At 40.3% G+C, this 15785-nt stretch overlaps 1 protein-coding gene across 1 annotated transcript in view; it reads right to left on the bottom strand.

The window, feature by feature from the left end:
- KLHL4 (kelch like family member 4) overlaps nt 1–9859 on the bottom strand; it is a 36699-nt gene extending 26840 nt beyond the window's left edge. The window contains exon 1 of the mRNA XM_063313610.1: nt 9098–9859. Coding sequence (XP_063169680.1) covers nt 9098–9522 — 425 coding nt within the window. The 5' untranslated portion in view covers nt 9523–9859. The remainder of the gene's footprint in view (nt 1–9097) is intronic.
- Between the last annotated feature and the right edge of the window lie 5926 nt (nt 9860–15785).

Raw genomic sequence — 15785 nt, 5'->3', positions numbered from 1 at the left:
CCTGAAGACCTCAGCACTGAATCTGAGTGTCTTCTACCCCACCCACAGAAACATAGCTACCTCCACATGGGGACCTGATGTTTCCATGGAAAAATGCCTGTCATAGGCTGATTAATTCAGGACTTGATTAATGCCTCCAGTAATCTAGCTTTGAGATTGACTAAAGTTGACCAGCATTAGCTATACACAAGCAGGACCTAATTCACTGCAAAACAGCGGAATAACATTCTCACAGCCCAACTTTGGACCTTGTTTTAAACCACAACATTCTGTTTGGAAACCTGGGCCTTTTGGCTGGAACTCTAATACAAATTCTCTTGTCCTTCAATCATGGTTGCCAATTCCATGGAACTTGACATAATCTGAACCGGAATTGGAGAACCGGAATTGAAAATGAAATTTCTTTGACAAATTCACTGCTGCTACAGATTTACAACCTTGAGCTGCTCGACTTTCTGACTTCAGTCTAAGGTGCCAGGATAGATAACAGCCTACTATTTTTTAAACCAAGTGACAGCTCTGTTTCCTATGAAACTTTGGGGTAGTTCACTTGAAGTCTGTTCTTTGTTCTTGTTTAAATTAAAGGCTTTTAAAAGGTTAATTTATTATTATTATTATTATTATTATTATTATATCAGAAGCGATTGGGAAGGTGACAGGGTCTATAGAAAAATAATAAATTACAGATTCTACTCTAAGTTTTTCTAAGTTTTAAAAACTAAAAAAACCCTAAAAACTAAGTTTCTGGATTTCTAAGTTTTAAAAACTAAAAAAAAAAAAAAACAGTTAAAAATAGGAGCAATACATTTCTGAAATTCGATATTGCTCAGAACCAGGCATTAACTCTGGGGTATAGGCATGGAAGCCCAGTTCCCCACCCTCTTTGAACTAAAAACAGACAGTATGGACAACTTTCCAAACCTCGGGAAATATTTACCAATAGCTTGTTCCAGTCTCCAATAAATAGTTTAGAAGTGAATGATTCAGCCATCAAATAACTTTTAATTGTCCATTAGACCTTAAGTGCTTTTAGACTGCAATTCTATAAACTGCTTTTATGTCTTTCTAAAAATGAATGTGCAGTGATGCAGTTGCTTGTTGATTTCAGAGTCCAATCCAAACACGCTTTAACACACTTGCTCTTCCTGTATGCACTGGGTTGCCTTTTCATACATTGTCTGCCAAACCTTTCCAAAAAGTCATTTTCTCAAGTGTAACAAAGTTTTCACAAAGTTGAAAGGATTTGCTAACTATAAATGGCAAGAGGAGAATGTGCCATTCTGTTATATTTCTTTTTCCATCATAAACAGAGGAAAATGGTTAAAATAAACATGCATTGTTTCCATACTGGCCCTTCCTTGTTTAAGGCAAACAGAAGGAGACACATCAGACTAAGCAGATGGAAAAGAAAGAAATAGGGTGTACTATACATAGACTTTATTTCAGACTAAGTTTTGAAAGCAACTGTCCTTGAAACACACTGGGACCTAGTTTGAAATAAAATCTGTGTATGCCCTATTTCTTTCTCTTCCATCTTTCAGCAAGAGCATCCTGAGCTGAAACATATGCATGCAAATTAATACAGCGTGGAAATCTGTCTTCATATTCTGAAAGTCCTGTTCTCCATGAAGGAGGCTTCTATTTTATTCCCTAATTCTTAGTGTGCTTTAGAATTTCTTTGAGTAGTGGTGTTCCAATCATTTCATTGTTGCAAGGTCTCATGAGGTTATTGTATGAGGTCTCATTATTCCTCCTCCTCCTCCTCCTCTCCCAATTACACATCTCTCCGTTACTCTAGCTGTCTGCCTATTCTGATCTGAGAAAGCTTCATGGCAGGAGCCCTCTTCTTCCCTTGGGTTTAATCAAATCACAGGAAGCCAAGGATGCTCCAGACTATTGGAGAGATAGCTGTACAATGAAAAAGAGTTCAACTGCATACCCTTTGCCACCTCATGACTAAGGTAAGGAACAGAAACCAGCATTCCTACCTACTGAAAAATCCAGAAAAAAAATTGTAAAAGGAAAAGGAAATATTTATTTTTCATCACATTGGATGGAAATGGTCAAAAAATGTGCAGAAGATATTTTAGCAGAGTGCTAGCCCAAACTCAGTACAATTCAAAACCATAAAACATGTTCTGTAGCATTAAGAAGTCAACAGAGCTGGTGTGACATCATCATTAGAATGCCAGGTTGAGGCTAGGAAATCCCAATTCGAATCTCCAGCAAATGTCTACAAATCAGTTCCTAAGAAAGGTCCTAATCATGGAAGGAAGGTGAAGCAAGGGATGGGAGGAAGGGTGCATGAATGCAGTAGAAAGGCTGTTAAAAAAAGTTGCCTAGCTTGAAATAGGTGAGTGGTTGATAGACAAGAAACAAGTATTCAGTGTAGTTTCTATCAATCATGCCTAAGGCTTCAGAAATTTCCACTGTAAGGTCCTCTTGGGGAAACTGCCCAGTGTAACAGTTTTCTGTACATACTTTCTAGTCTGCAGATCAACTGCACACAGACCAATGTACTGAATGAGTTCATGAAGGAGGTTGTGGTACAAAGCAAACTAACCCTTTCCCTGTCACCAGCATGGTGTCGATGGTCATGTGTATATTGTTTGTCCATTAAAATGTGTTGGAAGGGACTCTGTGTGCATACAGCTCTTCCCCATGGAGTAGGAATGAGCCTGGCTAGGCCATGTTCTCTTCCTGTTTGGAGGAGCTTGAACAATGGATGATCATGCCTCAAAAGGGAGAGCAATACCATCCTGTGGAGTCCAAACAATCATCTCCATATAGTTCTCCCTATTCCTTGCCAGCTCTTTCTTTTCTTCAACATTAAAGACTTCAACCACACTCTGTTGTCTGTTAGCAATACAAGCATATATATTTCTGATGGTCTGCTCCTCCCTGTCAAGTCTTGTGTCCCCTCTCTCTATTCCAGGGTTTCTCAACCAGGGTTCTATGGAACCCTAGGGTTCTGTGAGAGGTCACTAGGGGTTCCTGTAAGATCATGATCTATTTAAAAAATTATTTCAAATTTAGGCAACTTCACATTAAAGAGGTACATTTCATTCTTTATTTTTAGTTTAAGAACACTGTTAATGCATATATACAGGCCTACACTTGAAACGAATTTAATAATTTTGTACCTTCTGGCCTGTATTTCAGCCTGAATGTGCAGGGGTTCCCCCAGGCCTGAAAAATATTTCAAGGGTTCCTCCAGGGTCAACAAGTTGAGAAAGGTTGCTCTATTCCTTCTGTTCCTTCAATTGTTTGCAACACAGGTCTACCTTATTGGCCATAGAGAGCAGGAAGTTACTGGACTGACATTCAGTGTTTAACTATGCTATGTCTGTGTCTTAAATCAGTGCTGAACTGCATAGGTGAATCCATAATACCACCCATAAGAGCATATGCTGTGATATACAAAGGAATATTTTAATGGCATTTGGGATACCTTTCTGGAAAACAAGAGTATTACTGTTTCCAGATAGCAATGGATATTTCATGGTTCTCTATCTGATATGCCTAGCTGACTCTAAAAAAAACAATTATCTCTTCCTTCCTTTTCACCTCATTTCCCAGAATTTTTCCTTACTTTGAGAGATCATCTGATGAAAAATAAAGATTTGATTATAAGTATTTCAACAATAAGCCAAGAATGTTTTCCTGGTAAATTGGTATTACAAATGGGAAAAAATAGATCTTTTTTTATTTAAAAAGCATGTCAGTGTTCTAACTTCAGTAAACATTCTTCATATGTCTTCCTTTTGTTATAGATAAAACCACAATAAACTATTGATTTAATCATCCTGCATGGAGAAAACAGAAGATAAAACTGTCATGGCTCTTTGGGCATCATTTTTTGAAAGCAAGGTATGTGCATCTAATCTTCTCAATCTTGTACCTCCAGTCTGCAGACTCAGAGACTTAATGATTTTCCGCATAGTCAACCCTGACCTTATTTGGATGATGCTGATTAGAAGTCATTGTGTGAGCCTGAAATAAGCTTACACTGCTATTAGTTTGTGGGCCCAGTTCAATGTCATCTCTATAGAAAGTACAGATGTGACCTGAAATTGAAATGTGTTTTGCTGCAAGAGGCAACAATAGGAACATCTGATCATGGTCTGAAAGGGATTCTTCAGGTCCATTTGACATTACAGCCTCTCAAGTTCATTCATGCTTTTATCACTACAACTCTCAAAGCCATATGATTGGTTAGATCCTGTACCTTTGTACTAAGCAGTTCAATGCATCTGAATGCAGGTGCAACACAAGAAGGGGACTAACTGCACAGACTTTTTTAAGAAGGTCAAAGTCATCCCAACCTATCAAGACCCCAGCCCCCAGGGAAGAGCTTCAACCTCAGTAGCAGTAAAAAAAATCATGATGATGGAAACAATACTGCCTGATCCCCCCAGGATCTCCCATGCTATCCCTATTTGCCCCAATTTTTGTTCCTTCAACACCATGAAACAGTCAACATTTTTCAATCATTGACCATGCTCAGTTCTCACCTGAGTTGTCTCCTGTCTTAAGACTCTTTATTTTTCTTATAAAATGATGTCCTTGCTTATTTGCATTTCTGCAAGACACGGGAATCTTCTCCCTGCCCTTCAGGAAAAAAAATGTTCATCCTTCCTTCTCATGTGAGGATGGTACTCATTTGGAGACATAAAGATTCATCTTTGGAGAATGAATAATTTTACTGAATAATCCACTAGGCATGGGAGACATTAGTGACATATGGATCAACTTTCTTGGATTTTCTGTCAGAAAATGTAATGTGAAAGTCTTCTTGTGTTCCTTATGAGTTTTTCCAAACTTCCTGCCGGCCATTCTGGGATATAAGTTATTGGGTAATATGCATGTTTGGTCTAATCAAATAGGCTTGCTTTTACATATATATGAATCTAATTCCTCCAAAGCTGCCATGAACAACCTCAAGTTCATTCTGGGCAACCCCTAACCCCTTTCTGACCATAAATATAAAAAATTGGCATCATGCACTTTCAGCATTTTGCAGTACACAAAACTACCAGCTGACCTGATATTGTTTCAAGAAGCAACATTCCTCCATAAAACAAGAACATCCTGATCCTACCAATGTGACACAGCCTTACCTACTTTGTATCATCACAATTTTTGTGTGTGTGTGCCACCGTCAGCCATCAAAAGATTGTCCATCTTGCTCCATGCAGTAAGACTTTACCACTATCTCCTTCCTGGTGTAGGTTCTGAAGTGCTCCTGAGAGTCAGTGTCTTCTCTGGAATCTGGAGATATATCTTTTTCTTCCACCCCTTACATAACTAACATTCATCTTCCAGTTTACATAATCGCATCACAAAATCCAAACCATGGAAGTGGTAAATGAGTATTTGGGGAGAATTGCATCTTCAAATGCATAGAAAGTTTGCCAAGGACACTATCATATTGAGTAGTGAGAAGGTTGTCATTTAAAAGGATGGAAGAAAGACACCCACCTAATACATACTTATCAGTCTTTGAGAGAAAGTCATATTAAACATTCCCATTAGATAAGCTTCCTGAATGTCTCTTTTACTTGGCACAACCTTCACAAAATTAGTAGGCATACTTGGTAACTTTCCTGAAAGATAGTAGACACTTTGGGAAGGAAAGCAGAAGATGCTGGCAGTGACACCATCAATTGTTACCAGAATGTTTGACCATTATTATGATTTTCCTTTCTAGCCAACCCATCCTTGTAGCCTAGGGCAGAAGGCAAGATCAGGTTACAGAATAAAACAGAATAAAGTACCAATACACAATCATTCAAATATATGAATTGTCTCTAACTTCCATGCAGGGACATTGACCCAAGCAATACAGTTTGCAATTTTGTTATCTTATCCCACCATTCACTATTTTTTTTTCCTGAACATCCATTGAAATATACCTACTTACTAATAACTCTTTGTGTATTGGCTTATGTAGATACTAGACCATGAAAACTCCAGCTACTGAAAATAAATGAATTCATATTTAAGATGCTTCAAGATTCTTAGCTGCTACTAAAGAACCAACAGTAAGTTCAGAGATTCCATTCAAAGATTTATTTATTTGTTTGTTTATTTATTTATATTTCAAATTTCTGTTACCACCCATCTCCCCCAAAGGGGGACTCTGGGCAGTTTACAACACAATAATTTTACAACACAATTTTTAGCTGAATCTCTGATGCAAACTGATGTTCTGGACTGAATCCAAAAGCCATTTTCAGTTATCTTGCCAAATTGGATGCCTCCAAATAGATTAGGACAATTACAAGATTCCTGCCCATGCACAGAAACAGCTTTTTTGGAACAGATTCAGAAATCCAAATTGATGCAATCCAAATCAGATTTGGGTTTGTTTGTGTTTTTTGAACCAGTGTGAAAAGTTGAATTGAAATAGTTGAATTTAAATTATAAATTGAATGGGATTTTGCTTGACTTGCATAGACATAACCACCACCTCCAAACCTCCTACTTCTCTGGGGGATGGATCAGTTAATGGCCTTCATATCCTAATTGCCCTTTTGAACTGAAAAGAGATTGCTGGAGGACAGTAGAAAGGTAGATCCATGAGATCACCGTTGCCGTAATGCCTTCCTGGTAAACTTCCCAGAAGCTTCTGGCTGGCCATTGGAGAAATGCTTCAGATTTCAGCTAACAAGTTCTTCTCAAAAAGCCAAATCACTTCCCAGGTTCTTCCACTTCTCCAGGAAATGCTCATGCTTATGTTACAGTAAACCAACAGTGAAAGGGAATTCCCAAAGGGTGAGTCAGACCAGAAGAACGGATGTTCTGGGTAAATGGATGACATAATTCTCAGCTGATCTTCTAAAAACATCAGAACATTTTGCTCGCACGAAGCTTCATAATGCTTTCCACCAACGCTTATTGCACCATCTTATGATTCTAGACTGGCATTAAAACTAGCATTAAATGAACAGTTATGTACAGCCACAGCCCTGCAGGGTCAGGTGAAATGTCTCTGTAGCCCAGCATCCACAGCAGCCAGTTGTGGACCAAAAGCCCTACAGCCATTTCAACCATTTCATGATCATTCAAAGCACAATGGTGGCCGCACAATGGTGTCAAAACCTGCAAGATGGTAGGAGCAGTATCATGGTCCAAGCCTTGCCTTTTTTGTACATGCATGTACAAAGGGGTTTGGCTTGGATCATAACACCAACCCTGCCATTTTGCAGGTTTTGACACACAGACACATCATGGAAGTCGCTGTCCAAGATGTCCCAATTTTGCCTTTACTAAAAGATTTTGTATAGTCTAAGACACTAGCTGCCTCCATACCACACAGCCTTACTGAACTAATTCATTTTTCTGGATTTACACAATACATTGAACTATAAATGAACCAGATGGGCTGGTTTTGCACAACAAGCAAAGCAAGGTTAACACCAGTATTAGCATGCTGTGTGAATAAAGCCACTCACTCTTTTGCTGACCTGATAAAGCCAAGTGGATAGTGGCATTGCTAGACTCATTCTTCAATAAGTTGACCTCCTTTTAAAGCCATCTAAGTGAGTAGCCACCTTGATGACTTGTGGCAGGGAGTTCCATCAGCTTGCCTGAAAAACTTGAAAAAGTGCTTTCTTTTATCTGTCCAGGCTCATGGCAGCCTGCAAGATTTGGTGTTATAAGGACAAAATTATCCTAAGGAATTAATTTTTGACGCCTCCTTGCATGGGGGAAAAGATTCCAAGCTTTCATCCCTTCCTATCCCTTCCTAACATTCGTTTGCCAGTAAAATGTGAAATATCAAAAGATTGGCAAAAATAATTACCATGATTTGCTAACAACTGAGAAAGGAAGCTGTAAAATAAAGAGCCAAATTTGAAAAAATAGTGCAGTTGCACATCTGTCATATAGTAGAGTTGCACATCTATCATACAAAAATCAAAGGGAGATTTTTGACTCCTCAAATTTATTATAGGATTTGGTGGGTGGATAAGACAGAAGCACAGAGATAATTACATGCATACTAGAATCCTAAACAGGATTTACTGTTTATTAACAGCAAATTCATTGCCCCACTAAGTCACCTATTTCATGTCTTACTTAATCCTTAAGATACTTAACTTGATTTCAAGAGGCTCAATCCAAACTTAAGTGTGCATCTCTGCACAAGTGTCCAGCCTCAGTTACATCTCATAATGAACTGCCCTAGAGATTAATTCAGTTTGAACATAAATCTTTGGAAAAGTCCATGCTGCTTCCCAACACAATTCAAGGTTAATTATATCTCATCAATGAGGCAATGAACAGCTGCTGTAAGATGCCCATGGATAAAAAGCAGGAAGTGTACATACATCTGTACAAATACAGTGTGTCTGTGCATGTTGGTGTGGGTGCAAGTGTGACGGTGTGGGTGTAGGTTTGTCTGTAGAGGTGAGCGTCCCAATACATTCCATTCATTCAAGTCCCCACAAAGGACAATTTGGAGCCGTATCATTTATCGAAGATCAAATGCTCTGCAGAGCTAATGAAAAAGCTAAGAGAAAAAGTGAGGAATAGAAGCAGATAAAGCAGGAATATCTTTTCCCTTGGGGGAGTCATCTCACTAATGGCCTGGGCCAGGAAAAAAAACATCCAAATTTTGCACAGCACAAAAAAACTTTCTTTTATACCTTTCCTAAGAGCCAAACCCTAAATTCCTTTACGTTTCTGCAGCAGAAGTTTCAGTTCTGTTCAGCTTCATTTAGAGAGCAAGGAACTAGGTCAAAAGTCCACCTATTCTAGGGCAATGCTTTGAATACGTTGCTTTAATTCCACCCCTTCAGCTTGCGTGTGTGACCCAGCCATGAATTCATCCTCTCTTCCCTCCTGCCTTCAAACCCTCCCTCCACTGTAGTTCTGGAGTCCAATTTTAGAGTGTAGACTTTTGGGGGCAAAGATCTCTCCCTTTGTCCTGTGTCATCCTATTGATGTTACATTTCTTGATTGATTCAGTTGTTGCTCAATCTATACCCATCTTACCCTAAACAGTTGGGAACTATTCATATCAACATGGTTATTCTTAGTTGCAAGAATGGGGACTGAAGTTGTTTCAATTCTGCAATCAAAAAGTGCCTACCTTTCAACCGACTCATTGCCGTCCTCTTCTGTAATCATCTGTAGCTCCCGGATGCTTTCCTGGCCGTCTCCTTTCGCACACAGATCCGGGCTGCCCGTTTTCGGCGTCTGCTCCACAGGCACCTGTGGAGGTGCGTGAAGGTTTTCCTGGTGGCAGGAAGAAGCCGGCTGCTGGGATACAGGGGTCAGGCTGGGTCCTGGCGCCAAGAGGTTGGGATGAATGGGGCTGCTGGTTTTTTTCAGCCGACTTCTGTCCCATGGGTGGTTCTTCAGCCTGTTTGGAACCGAGGTCCCTCGATGTTCATATCCTTCCTGTTGCAGCCAGGCTCCGGTGCCTGTGGCATTTTGAGAGGGGTGGCTGAACCATCTCCAGCGAAGCCTCAAGATTTGCTTCACATCAAATTCCTTTTTTCCAGACACTGACATCTTGCCAAGCTGAAGGTTAAAAAAAGGAAAGGCAGTCCAGAAAGACCAAAAAAAAAAGTGTTATTCTGGAAAGGAAATAGGATCCTGTTTATCTCCTGAGTTTCTCAGCGTCTTTCCTCCTTCCCCCAAATAGAAAAGCATCTCTTCTGAGGATTCGGATTTGCCTTCCTCCTTTTCGTCCTTTCTCCGCAGGTCTTCCCCACTTCTTCCCGGCTGAAGAATCTCACTAACTGTAAAGGTGAGATGAATCCATCCTGACAAAATGATGAGGTCAGATCTTAAACAAGTCATTCAGCTCTGCTTGCAAGCAAGCATCTGCTGCTAGGTTCTCTCGCTGTGTCTCTGCCTCTTGTGCACACACACACAGAGCTCTGTCAAACGGTGCTCTCAATATATAGCCTCGCCTGCTATCATCCTAAGGGATCTTTCCCTGCAACTTCAACGGCATGTAAAGACACAAAGAGAAAAAGAAAGAAAGCCATCCATGTTTATACCACCTGGACACCCAGCCCCTGACCCCCCTTCCTCCACCCAGATTGAAATTAGAAAGCAACATCTCTTTTTGCATTAGAGTTCAAACCTTGGTTAAGCTGGCCTGCTACTAAATGCCATCTATTCATCCAGCTCTGCCTAGCTGCAGCCTTTCACACCCCCCTCTTCCAATTTTGGCTTGCTAGCAAAGACCCCTTGAAATTGATGAGCTTTATTTTTTGAGTCAAGATGGGTTTTAATGGGAGAATGGTTTTATGGAGCTTTTAAAAAATTAGATTTACTAACAACGGCCTCTCTAGTGGTTCAACTTCCCTTTAAGCCTATTCTCGCAGTCCAGGAACCTCACGGTAAATTGTAAAATGGATGGAAATGCATCATAGAATGTTACCTTAAATGAAAGAGACAGCATTTAAAATCCATGACATGCTCTTGCATAAAATCAATCTCTCTCTCTCCGTCTCCCCAACCCCCTCCACCATCTAGTTTCTAGGTGCAGATTTTTATATTTTCCATGCAAAGTGATGCAGGAGAAGGCCTGAAAGAGGCATTCTGCTCCACCCCACCCGAAGGACCATATCTCTTGGAAACACAGCACAGCTTCCTGGCTACATGCCTATGTAAATATCCTTCTCATACACTCTCATAAATGAACACACATACTTCACATATATGGCAGGGATAAGAAACATATGGCCCTCCAGATGTCAGTGAACTACAACTCCCAGCATCCCTCACTTTGGACCATGCAGGTTTGAAGTGCTGGAAATTGCAATCTGGCAACCTCTGGGAGATTTTTGGGTTGGTGCTCGCTTCCACATATTTCTTTCTTTCTTTAGAACGTAGATATGGCCACCCAAGTCAATCCAGTGGACTCTGGGCAGCTTACAAAAAGAAAATGCAACAAAATCTAACAAAAGAATATGAAACCACAAGGCACGCACCAACAGACAATAATAAAACAATAAAATAGTGAGCCAAACAGCAGTAACACCATCATTTATGGCACATGGCACATCATGATCCAAGGGCCCAGGGAAAGAATCATGTTTTGACAGCCTTTCTAAAGGCCAGCAGGGTCAGGGCCAACCATATGACATCTCCTTTTGGGGCCCAACCATATGTCATCTCCTTTTTCCACCACTTCCTGTGTCCAGGACATCTTGAAACAATGTGTTCAGTGAAAAGGAAAAGAAATTAAAACTACAAAGCATCACCTTACAAAATTGCAATCATTCTTGCCTTAAGGTAAAAACATCCTTACAAGATTTTGTCCATCTTCTCATTCTAAGTTCTGTAACTCCTTGCTGGGTGTTTTCCTATCCTGGTGCATTGGACATTTTAGACATCTTTGCTCAAAAGTTGGGTTTCCCCTTTTTACGGCAACAGCAACAAATCCAGGAATCCACAGCTTGATAAGCAGACTTAAATTAATTCTGCAGGACATTGTATCTGGCTTATGTACCACGCTGTGTGGAGCTGTCTCTAACTGGTTGTATGCTTAGCATGCTTTCTGTCTACTCTGCAATGTTCCACCATAATGAAGAGTACATCTTATGGGTATTAACAATGACTTTTTTGGCGGGGGAGAGGAATCTTGTTCAAGGGCTTCTTCTTCAAAACAGGTATCAGGTCAGTTGGGACACCGATATTATTCAGTGTGATTTGTTGTTGTTGTTTATTCATTTAGTCGCTTCCGACTCTTCGTGACTTCATGGACCAGCCCACGCCAGAGCTTCCTGTCAGTCGTCAACACCCCCAGCTCCCCCAGGGACGAGTCCGTCACCTCTAGAATATCATCCATCCACCTTGCCCTTGGTCGGCCCCTCTTCCTTTTGCCCTCCACTCTCCCTAGCATCAGCATCTTCTCCAGGGTGTCCTGTCTTCTCATTATGTGGCCAAAGTATTTCAGTTTCGCCTTTAATATCATTCCCTCAAGTGAGCAGTCTGGGTTTATTTCCTGGAGGATGGACTGGTTTGATCTTCTTGCAGTTCAAGGCACTCTCAGAATTTTCCTCCAACACCACAGTTCAAAAGCATCTATCTTCCTTCTCTCAGCCTTCCTTAGACTGCCTTAACACTTGGATTGGTAACCACAAAGAAATCTCAGAGTTGTGGGCTAGATTGGGAAGTCAAAAATATCCAAGAAGATGATAGCATACTGGTTCCATATTGTTGCCAAGAATGGCTGAGTCCACAAAGTCCCCAGGAGATGAGCTTAACTCAAAGGAGAAATTATTTTTTTTAATGCATATCTGTGTTTTGAATACTCCAGTATGCAAAAGGAAAACCAGGATCCTTTTGTGTAATGAACATACTTCATAGTACTTATGAGTAAAGGCCTCTTCAGGAGTAGGAACACATTAAGGCCATCATTGATGACCTACATCTATAACATGGGTGGGTAGGAACTAAGAACTAAAACTTTTGAAACCTTCCTTGGAAGAATTTAGTTTCATCCCTCATTTTCAAATAAAACTGAAGAAATTGTAGGTCAGTTGGTAGAATAAGGTCTGTTTGTTAGCATTTTTCCCCTTGGTTTTGGTTACAAGATATTTCTTCATTGTCTGTACTTTGACCTTCACAGTTTATGGCTTTGTCTTTGTGTGAGCCTGATTGATTATGGTTTATTCAATAAGTCACAGCTTAGTATAAAGTGAGAAATCTGTCTTTGTGTTTTGGGTGTTGTTTGGCCTTGGTTTTTGTTAACCACATGCGACCTCATTTGAAGAGGACAATCCTGTCTTCTGGCTTTTCCTCCTTTGAGTATCCCTAAACTGGGTTACCCAAAAGACCCCTTCTATGTGTCGATTATCCAAATTTTTATTTCTGACTCAAGTGGTGCTCAGTAGAAGGCTTTGGTACATATTTTAAAAATCGGAGCATTGTGCATTAAAAAAAGACAACAGCAAGTTTGTGTGGAGAGGGTATTGGAAACAACACTATAGCTGTATCTCCAAGCCATCTTCTGTGCCTCCTCAGCCAGCTTTAAGCAACACACTAGGCAAAATGAGACTAATTAGTTGATGGCTCAGTGTGGGAATGGGACCAGCCCATGATGTTAGTTTATTTTTTATCTATGAATTTATATTCCAAATTTCATCACGCCCATCTCCCTCCCAAGTTTATTATCCCTCAAAAGGTTGTGGTTCAGGATACTGTGCCATCTCAGGTCATTGGGTTCATTCCATAAGCCATGGTTAAATACATCACAGTGCAGCATGTTGTGGGAAATCCAGCCACTACATGAAGTGTGCCATGCTAGAAACCAAGCAGCGTCTTGCTGCATGTACATTTCGTAGTGGGTGTGTTGCATTGTGACTCTTGCAAATTTAAACCTGCCCTGGAACATGCACGCTGCTCACTTTTACACTATCACAAAGAATGTAAAGCAGTCGGATCAAGCTCCCCCCTGCTTTCAGGAACCTTTTTCATACAGCTCTGTGCCATCTCTTGTGGGGAAAGTCTGCTTTCTTTTGAGTATTTCAAGCTGTGGGATAAACTAGTTATTTTATAGCATTGCTGGTCTGGAAATGTGTATTGCTGAATAGCTGCAAAGAGAAAGGTTCGATTTGCAGCTAAAGGGAGGCTGTGCTTAACCCCTTTCATCCTGCTTCTCTTTGCTTCCCAGAATTAGGGTGGGTTGGTTGGTTTTTTTTCAAAATGGCATCTACAAGAATTCTAGAATTCATCCAGAATTCTAACAGTAGCAGCAATAACAAGGAAGGGGCACTTCCTGGGTCAGGCTTTAGCATGGAGGGGTTAGCATGGCTTAAGCACCCCTTCCCTGTAACAAATTAGTCCTCCCCATTTGCTGGGGAATCTATATTCCGGTGTTTCTCAACCTTGGCAACTTTGAGATGTGTGGATATAGCAGTGTTTCTCAACCTCGACTGGCTAGGGAATTCTGGGAGTTGAAGCCCACACATCTTAAAGTTGTTAAGGTTGAGAAACACTGCTATGTTCTCAGATTTCGGCCAAACATGACATTTGGCTCTATAGCATGAAGGCTTATCAGCTGTTAAAAGTGCCTACAGTGCTTCAAAGTAGCTTTACAAAATAATCATGGGAAGGACTTTTGTTAGAAATGAAGCACTTGTTTAAAAATATGAAGTAGGTAGGTAGGTAGGTAGGTAGGTAGGTAGAGCATAGAGACTGTTTTAAAGGAGAGAAAGGACATTCAGTTTGGACACTGTATCTTTCTGCAAATGTCTCTCTCTCTCTCTCTCTTTTGCAGACCTCTGCTTAACTTGCGTATTAAAACAGAAATAGAAGAAAAAAATCAGAGCCACTCTTCCAAAATAAGGTCTTTTTCGGCTATCTATGACAACCCTGTATTTGCCTGTTATCCTTCTCGGTCAAATAGCAAAGGCTGATACGTGTGAGCTATGCTGACGCTGGGTGAAGTCATGGTTAACTGAATAGCAATTTACTCAGTTTACTACATTCCCTGGGTTTAGATTTGTACCACCTCCTGCCAGATGAAGAAACCACACACTCTGAATTTGTGACACAAAGTTAGCCTCTCCCCCATATTTTAGCCAGGCATGGAACAAAGAACTGGTAGGCACCTGGCCCTAACGTTTGTGTAGTGTCTTGTACAGATTTGGCCATTGAGACTTTGAAGGCTTCATTTGGCACTGCAGGAAACAGAAAGCCATATCTGTAGACTATTTAGCAAGGCACACTTAAGCCAGCCATGGGGCCTGCACAAGGCATCGTTTTGAAAGCCATTCAGGCAAATCACTGATGTAGCACTAAATTGATTCAGTGTGTCAAACCAACCCAGCTGCCTCAAAGCATCAATGGCCATTTGCACAGGCACACAGCCTCTGTAATCCCATGTTCCCACTGAATAGGTTCAAATTGAGTGACAAATTTCAGATGAATCTTTATGGTTTGCATGCCCTCAGATAAGCCGTGGTTGGTCATGGCACACAAACTCAGAAATATTGACTGCGTTCTCACATCAAGCTAATTAAATAGTGCATTTAAGCATGGTTTGTTGAATAAACCACAACTGGCTGCGTTTGCCCAACACAGTAATCCATAAGACATAGCCTGCAAGCCACAGAAGTTCTGTTAACAGAACATGCTAAGCCAAACCAAACTGCAAAATGGGTTAGTGTGATGTGTAAAACCAGCAGTACAAAGTAAGAAATGTCTCACCAATGAATGATGACACTCTTTGAAGGCCATTAAGGAATATGTTCTTATATGAATCTTTCATGTAAACATATTAATTGTTCAAAAGCCATAGCTGTCTTAAGCATTTTCTGCTTTATAAAGGTCTCATTTTCAGAATTCCTGAAAATCGGGAATTTCGTAGTAGTCAAGGTTTACTAAATCTCAGCATCTTAAATCACTTCAATGTTCTTTAACAATTGTGATGTTCCAGCAATTCATGCAAGGCTCAACCACTTTTCTAGGTAAAAAGAAGATGCCATGCGCTTGAACAAATTTGCTAAACCACCTTGGTATTATCTTTCTCCATATCCAGAATAAATTATTGGTACTGTATATGTTGTATTCTTTCTGATCTCAAAAAAAGGGGGGGAAATTAAGCACCTGAAATGTATTTTGAATGAAGCATTTACCTCCCAGGCATTTTCTACTTTCATTTTTGAGTTCACTGAAAATTGCACAGAATTCATCACATATTCTTTGCCAGCATCCCTTTCTGACAAACAATTACAGTTTTCATAAATAAGTTAACTGTCTGCACATGGTTTGCTTATAGTATGGGGCAACTGTATCTCCCCAGTTTGATTTAT

The sequence above is a fragment of the Candoia aspera genome, chromosome 12 (assembly GCF_035149785.1).
Source record: "Candoia aspera isolate rCanAsp1 chromosome 12, rCanAsp1.hap2, whole genome shotgun sequence".
NCBI lineage: Eukaryota > Metazoa > Chordata > Lepidosauria > Squamata > Boidae > Candoia > Candoia aspera.
Note: the sequence above shows the minus strand (reverse complement) of the source record. Positions and strands in the feature narration are given on the sequence as shown.